At 40.3% G+C, this 7,572-nt stretch overlaps 1 protein-coding gene across 1 annotated transcript in view; it reads left to right on the top strand.

The window, feature by feature from the left end:
• The first annotated feature begins 3,811 nt into the window (after positions 1 to 3,811).
• Positions 3,812 to 7,572, top strand: part of LOC143846345 (catalytics) — a 36,237-nt gene continuing 32,476 nt past the window's right edge. Inside the window, exon 1 of the mRNA XM_077354776.1 lies at positions 3,812 to 4,046. Coding sequence (XP_077210891.1) covers positions 3,946 to 4,046 — 101 coding nt within the window. The 5' untranslated portion in view covers positions 3,812 to 3,945. The remainder of the gene's footprint in view (positions 4,047 to 7,572) is intronic.

Here is a 7,572-nt window from a genome sequence, read left to right as displayed (position 1 = left end):
TGTACGGGTCCAGGTCAAACGGGCCGGGCAAAAAATGACCTGCAAAATTTACGGGCAGGGTCGACCCGCGGGTCACCCGCTTTATTATAACGAATGTTTGTTTTGTTTTTCAAAAACTTCTCTGCCACATGCCTAATGCTAAGACATGCGTCAGACATGTGACGGTAGACACATTTTTTCAACAAAAAAAGTAAAGGAAAATTTGAGGTGACCAAATTGTTCTCGACCCACTATGAAAGAATTTAATCACTTATCAACTAAGAGAAGGGCAGTTTGGGTACTAAGGAATCATTACTGCCATGACAATGACAGCTCAACTTGGGGAAGTAGGATTTTAATGATCTGATGAAAATACCCTCACAGGTTTAAGGTATTTTCGTCACATATCATCCGTTCCTCTCCCCCAAAAAATATTCGGCTTTTTCAACGTGGGCCCGGGTTACTCTAATAACATCTACACATCATGGGACCTACCCCGTCAAAACATGATGTAAATAGTAGCCCCACCCGGTGCATGGGTTTGAGTTGAGTTGGTGGGACCCACCTGATCAAAACATTAAAGGCCCTACCCCATCAAAAGATAAGGTCATACACTGGAGTAGATATCATGGAACCTACTCCCCCATCAAAACATTAGATAAAAAAATGGTGTGCATGGTGCATGGGTTTGAGTTGAGTTAGTGGGACCCACCATATCAAAACATAACAGTGTCATGAGTATTCTGATCTTTTTATACGATAATTTTCGTTTTATCGCGTAATATGAACATTTTGGTCTTTTAAACAGTCACTGTATTTTGGTCACAAAAAATATAGCATGACCTGATTTGCAAAATCCGCTCAAATGTGGCAACTCTATTTGCAAATTGTCAAGCTGGATGACTCTTATTTGCAAACGAAGCAAAGTAGAAGGCTTTTTGGATTTATGGGCAACGGAAAATAATATTCTCCTAAAAACTTCTTCATTGGTTTTTATTTTTTTCTGGATTTTCTTTTTCAAGAGTTGGGTTCACATTCATCAATTTTCTAGAATTTTAATCTCCACAGTTTGGTACCATCCCTTTCAACTAATCCCATACCTTCATTGCTTGAAAGCTGCTTTCTCTCATACACAGAGATGGGTTTCTCTTTGAGATCAGCCAATCTGTTCTCGGAAAGGCCAGAAAAACAGACTTTTTACATGATTTCTTAAAACCCAAGATAGACATTTCACCGGAGATGATGACTACCTTTTACTAGTCTATCTACAAGATGATTTAGATGGTTGTGAATGGTTATTCATTTCCTGCTCATTTCAGATAAGCTTTTTCATATTCAGCATGTGAAGGCCTTAAATATGCTCCAAAGCGGCTTCTATACCCTTTGCCAAAGATATTATGATAGGAGCATTGATTAGATGCGTCAATATGTCCTCCCTCGAATTGATCGTTTACACAGATGTGTGGTTGTGGCTCTATCGACTAAAGTGCCATCCCCTACTCCAAATACTGATCTGAATTTTTTCTAAAGATGCCCATATCTATCTTACAATGCAGTTGCAAAAACACTAAGCCAAGAGCCTACTCTGACGACGGCAATCTGCAATGGTTCGCCTGTTAGAATATGTGAGATCCAACTGTTGGATTGGATTAAGATCTCACCGTTGGATCATCTTGGAGATAGATTGGGCAAGTAGGTTAAGAGAGGTAACCTAGCTAGATTAGGTAGGTAGATTGAATTAGTAATTATGTTAGATTAGAATATTCTCTACATATCTCTTTCCAAGTTATCTTGATGTATTTCTATTTTTATCATGTAAGTACTCTATAAAAGCACTAATTGATTGTCATTGTAAATCATCCAAGATTAATAAAATTTTCTATTGTTTTTCATGGTATCAAAGCGGGTCGATCCGCCCATGCGCTGATCACAACCTTGCTAAGCTCGTCCTCCGGCGGACGGTCGATCTAGCCGTCCGCCGGGCCCCAATCGATTGCCATTGCAAACATAACATTTTCATCATCTTCTTCAATTCTACCCGGCCATAGTAAGTAAATCGTTAGTTCTTCTTCCTTGTTTGGTTTTATCTCATCTAACCTTGTTCTCTGGCTTGCTGTTTTTAATCATCCTATACAAGTTCAACCATCCCATCTCAAATCTTCTATAAATCTTATTCTTTCCTGCTACAAACGCCTGTCGTTACATCTCTCCAAAACTAATTGATGAAGAGAGAGATGCCGCGGTCGTCGACATGGACGGTCCAAGCTAAAAGACCCACATTTTCCGTCAGTCATTTCCAGATTTCTATTGGGAATAAACCATATGTTCTCCTCTTTTGTTGCCATTTGAGATGATATTTTGTTGTCCTAGTCGCGAGCCTTTCATTGCCGCTCATCTTATTTTATTTTTCTCCAAATTCTCAATTCTTCATTTTTTTGTTTCAGTTGAGGTACATTTTCTTAAGGTACGTGCCTGAAATAGTGCTCTACTCGGTTGAGGTGCCTCGGTTTGAGGTGTGTGCCCGAGAGAGTAGTTTCAAATTCGCATGAGGATCGGTATTCTAAAACCGACCCATGTTGTCTTGCCCATTGTGGCCCTTTCTTGCCTATCGAGGCCCATTTTTGCCCATTCCGGCATCGGCCCTTAGTGACCCATTTCTACTCTCATTGAGGCTTTAGTATCATCTAGTCCCATTGAGGTTATGATTTATTGGCTTTTAAGTCCTCTTCGTGACACATCAACAAGCGGCATCTTTTTCGGCAGCCATCATCAATGATAATTGGCAGCAACATCAGTCTTCATCTACTTTTGGAAGTTGCGCATCAAATCGGTTGATTTTGATTACATTTGTAATTTGGGAAATTATATTGTATTGGGGAATTTTTATTATTATTGTCAAACGTACATCAATTTTCAACCCATATACGTTCGAGGGGGGCATGTTAGAATATGTGAGATCCAACGGTTGGATTTGATTAATATCTCACCGTTGGATCATCTTGGAGATAGATTGGGCAAGTAGGTTAAGAGAGGTAACCAAGCTAGATTAGGTAGGTAGATTGAATTAGTAATTAGGTTAGATTAGAATATTCTCTACATATATCTTTCCAAGTTATCTTGATGTATTTCTATGTTTATCATGTAAGTACTCTATAAAAGTACTAATTGATTGTCATTGTAAATCATCCAAGACTAATATAATTTTCTATTATTTTTCAGCCATCTTCTTTTTCGAGTAGGTATCATATACGGGTGCAACTCGGGTCGGTTGAGACCAACCCTAGCATAACCCGAGATAGCATTCCCTCGAGCATAACCCTACCAAACCCAACCCAAGCCTTGGGTTGAGGATGGTCAACCCTAACTCAACCCGCCTTCTAAATCTCTCTACGCTAATCCAACCCATCTAACCCGAAATCAGGTTGGATTGAGTCTAGTTGGTTCGGGTTCACCTAGGGCCAAACAGAAAAATACCAGAAAAAAACATATCGCAGAGAAAATCATGATATAATAAGAGGACGGATGTCGGTCTCGAGTCAGGTCAGGTTGCCAGGGCCTGAACCCTAACTCAACTTGAAATTAAATTAGGTTGGCTTTCCCAATCCTAACCCAACCCGATTCCGAAGAAAAGCCAAACCAAACCGAGCCGATGATTTAACATACTCTTTTTGATCCAATGGTTAGGATTGTCTTTTAGGCACAGATCACACATTGCTGAACAACTCTTATGGTGGTCCACAGCATCAACTACCTGAACCAATCATTTATTGCCACGTGTACATTTTGGTGTTGGTGGGGCCCGCAACTACAAAGCAAAGCGGTACCATGGTGGTGCGGCAAGGGAGGAGGACTCAGCCGGCCTTGTGTAGAGTCGAAATCCCTCTCCCTTATTTATATTCCAAATTTTACTGGCTCAGATCTGTTGCTCTCCCTTGTTCTCCTTTGAAGACAGCTAACGATACGGCCATGGCGATTAGGGTTAGGGTTTTTCTGGCCCTTATCTTACCCTTATTGTTCGCGAACCCTAGTATCGCCCTGTACGAAGATCAAGTTGGACTCATGGACTGGTGTGCCTCCTCTCACTTTCTACTATTTTTTTTTTATTCTATTCATGTTGATTTTGGTTTCTACTAGGTTAGGGTTATATTTCTAGCTTTGTACTGCTAAACTTGATTCTTTAGAACAAGGTTTTGATGGTTACTACATCAGAAATTCAACGAGTTTTTATTATTATTATTATTTTAATTATGAAGAGTGTTCAAGGAAATGATGTTGGAAATTCTCTGAGGTTTTTATGCTGAAAAAGAAGCCTGGAGTGATGTCCAGAAACTTTTTCGGATTTCGTTTCTAATTCTGCGATCCAGGCTCTGCTTTTTATCAAATGGGTCTTTATGGTTATTACTCTGTTTGTTTTAGCTTCATTTAGATTTCTGTTTTATTTTAGCAAATCTATGATGACTTCTACTTAGGCAATTTAGAAAAAGTTATATAATTTTATTTGTGAATTCTGTAGATAGTTTATATTGAGATTGCACATAGTGAAGAAGACAAAATTACAAGTGCAATGATAATGAACGTGGCTGAAGTGTGAACACATCAATCGCAGAAGATAGGACATGCGATGGAGAAAAATAAAAGCGAGATTATATATATATATATATAGTATAACTTATGACAGAACCAATGCTAAAGGATGATGGAAAATTTCCGAATCCGTAAGTAACACGAGTGGGCCATGTATTTTCGTAATTGACTCTTGATGACAATTGCCACTCTCATCTATCGTTTGTTGGATCTGGATGACTGAAGTTACTTGTCTCTTACACACTTCCTTGGCTGGTTACATCTGCCAAGTTTCTTGATCCTTAGACAAGCAAATAATTTCATCTCACGAACTTTGGATTTCTCCTCTCAAATCATTCTAGCTCGTAGTGTTTTACATTATTGAAAAATCTTCGGATCAAACTTTTCCAAAAACTAATCCATAATGTCAGACCACTAAATGACAGATGATTTTTTTAGTGCGCTTCGTTTATGCTTCAATGTTAGCCACCACATAAGGGCACGTCCGATCAAAGTTGTCATGACAATGCAAATCATTTGATCTTCATTCGAATTATGTTTCCATAAGCACGTCTCCAACGCTTCTATCCAATCAAAATTTTCTTGTTCATTAACTCCATAATCTTTGTTGATTACGAGCCATGGGTTGGGATCTTCCCGTCATTTTTCTGCTATCCCAAGTAGCCATTCGAACCTAGGATACCAAATTGATGTGATTCCATGACAACCAAGAGAAAGAGAGAAAAAAAAAGAGAATCGAAGTTGAGATCAAGAGAGAGTCCAATAACAAGAAAGAGATCAAGATCATGAAGGAGGAAGATAGGGGTAGAAGGGAGCGACATATGAACCCAATTGTAGAGAGAGAGAGAGAGAGAGAGAGAGAGAGAGAGAGAGAGAGAGAGAGAGAGAGAGAGAGAGAGAGAGAGAGATAAGTATAATAGGGAGTCTTATGAACCCAGCTGTGGGGAGGAGGGTGAGAGAAAGAGGAGAGAAGAGGAGAAGGAGAACTGAAAGTTCCATTTTGTTACATGGGAAGAGGTGTGCAAACCGATCAAGGAGGCTTTGATATCAGAAATCTCTATCAGAATAACAAAGCTCTGCTTGGAAAATGGTTGTGGCGGTATGGAGAGGAAAGTCACTGGCTATGGGAAAGTCATTGAGAGCAAGTATGGTGATAGCAGGGGCAACTGGATCTCTGATGACATGTACAAATGTAATGGGATACCTTTATGGTGGGATATCTTAGGGCATGAGCACATGTTTTCAGAAGGTATTAGATTTAGAGTCTATGAAAGGGACAAGATTAGCTTTTGATGAGATAAATGGTGCAAGGAGGGGTTTTAATGGAAAAATTTCCATTTCTTTTTGGAGTGGCGGTCGATAAAGAAGCAATGGTTCAAGAGTATGTGGATTGGGAAGATAGACAGGTCTCATGGAAGTTTAATTTCAGGTCTCATTTCTTCGACAGAGTTGGATGGGGGTTGTTTTGTTTTTTTGAATAATCTGTATTCTGTCTGCATAAAAAGGTAAGTAGTGACAAGAGGGTTTGGATCTGAGAATCATCTTAAGTCTTTAGTATCAAATCTTTCTATCGCCATTATATTCCTAGCTCACCCCATCACACCTGGCCAGAGTTTGGAGCCCTCCGACACTGCCCAGATTTCATGCTTTTGTTTGGTCTGCATGCCGAGATAAGATCCTTACGGTGGAGCACTTGCGAAACCACAGCGTATTGAGTGTAGACCACTGTGCTCTTTGTGGGGGAGACTATATCATTTGTTCATTCACTGCAGGATCGCTAGAGATGTTTGGAGCTGGATCTTGAGGAGATTCAACTTCGTTTGCGTTTTCCCTTTTTCGGATATTTGAGCTCCTTGAGGGTTGGCCATTTGTGCCTTGACCTAAAAATGGAGCATTCTATAGAGGCTGGAGATGCTGGCCTGGATGGGTGCTCTAGAAGGAGTTGAATGCTTGAATTTTTAAAAATTATATAAAGGTTCGATCCATATGTTCATGAAGATCATCCCTCTTATTATTTCTTGGGCCAAGGCCTTGCCCTGTTTCATGTTCCCTTATATTACGGATCTCGGGCATTGCTGGAAGGAAATTTGCAGTGCAAAGGAAAGAGGGGAGATGGTCTCTCTTTGTTTGAGCCCTTGAGACCCAGGTACATTAAAACTAAATTTTGACAGAACGAATATTGGAAATCCCAGCACTTTCGGTATTGTGGGCCTCCAAAGGAACGAGGGTGGTAATGCTATATGGTCTATTTCGGTCCTATCGAGATTAAAGACTCCAATGAAGCAGAGGTTTGGGCCGTGTTGGAGGGGATCAGATTAACTCAGATTGATGACCTGAGCATCCTCATAGTTTTTTTTAGTAGGTAAGCTGGAGTCAAACCTGTGACCTCTAGGTTGAGAAACAAAGCCTCAACCATTGAGCTACAGGCCCAACCCCAGCATCCTCATATTTGAAGGGGACTCCCTCAATGTCATCAGGTGGCCAGAAGGGAGCAACCCTTTTACATTGGGGTTTGCGGATTTTATTGAAGAGATTCAGGATTGTTTGGAGGGGCGCTAGTTTTGCTTCCGTTATTTTAGGAGATCGGCTAATAGCAAGGCTGACCGGTTGACCTGCATGGGGTTGGACCGTTGGACAGAGACAAGCTAGAGTTCTTTGAATTCCGTCCCCATGACCTTGTTTTGCTATGCTTTCTTCTTTTTAGCCTTTTCTCCCTTTTCCCCTTGTGACCATCTCGGTCATGTAGATTTTTCCTCTCTTTTTAAGAAGACCTTCCATCATTCTAAAAAAAGTGAAAATGATTTGAGAAGGGAGAAGAATAGGGACAGGGGCGAGGAAATTCAGGAGAGGAGAAGATGAAAGAAAGAAAGAAAATAGTCTAGGGCTAGAAAACTCATCTGATACGAAGCATACCACTTAAAAAAAGACATCTCACACATTCAATATAAAAAAGCATAAGGGCATGTTCGGCAACACTTCTCATTCTCGCCTAAAGAATCGGGCGGAAAC

Source organism: Tasmannia lanceolata, unplaced genomic scaffold (assembly GCF_043159265.1).
Source record: "Tasmannia lanceolata isolate RefF3 unplaced genomic scaffold, GAP_Taslan_0.1 ptg000015l, whole genome shotgun sequence".
NCBI lineage: Eukaryota > Viridiplantae > Streptophyta > Magnoliopsida > Canellales > Winteraceae > Tasmannia > Tasmannia lanceolata.
Note: the sequence above shows the minus strand (reverse complement) of the source record. Positions and strands in the feature narration are given on the sequence as shown.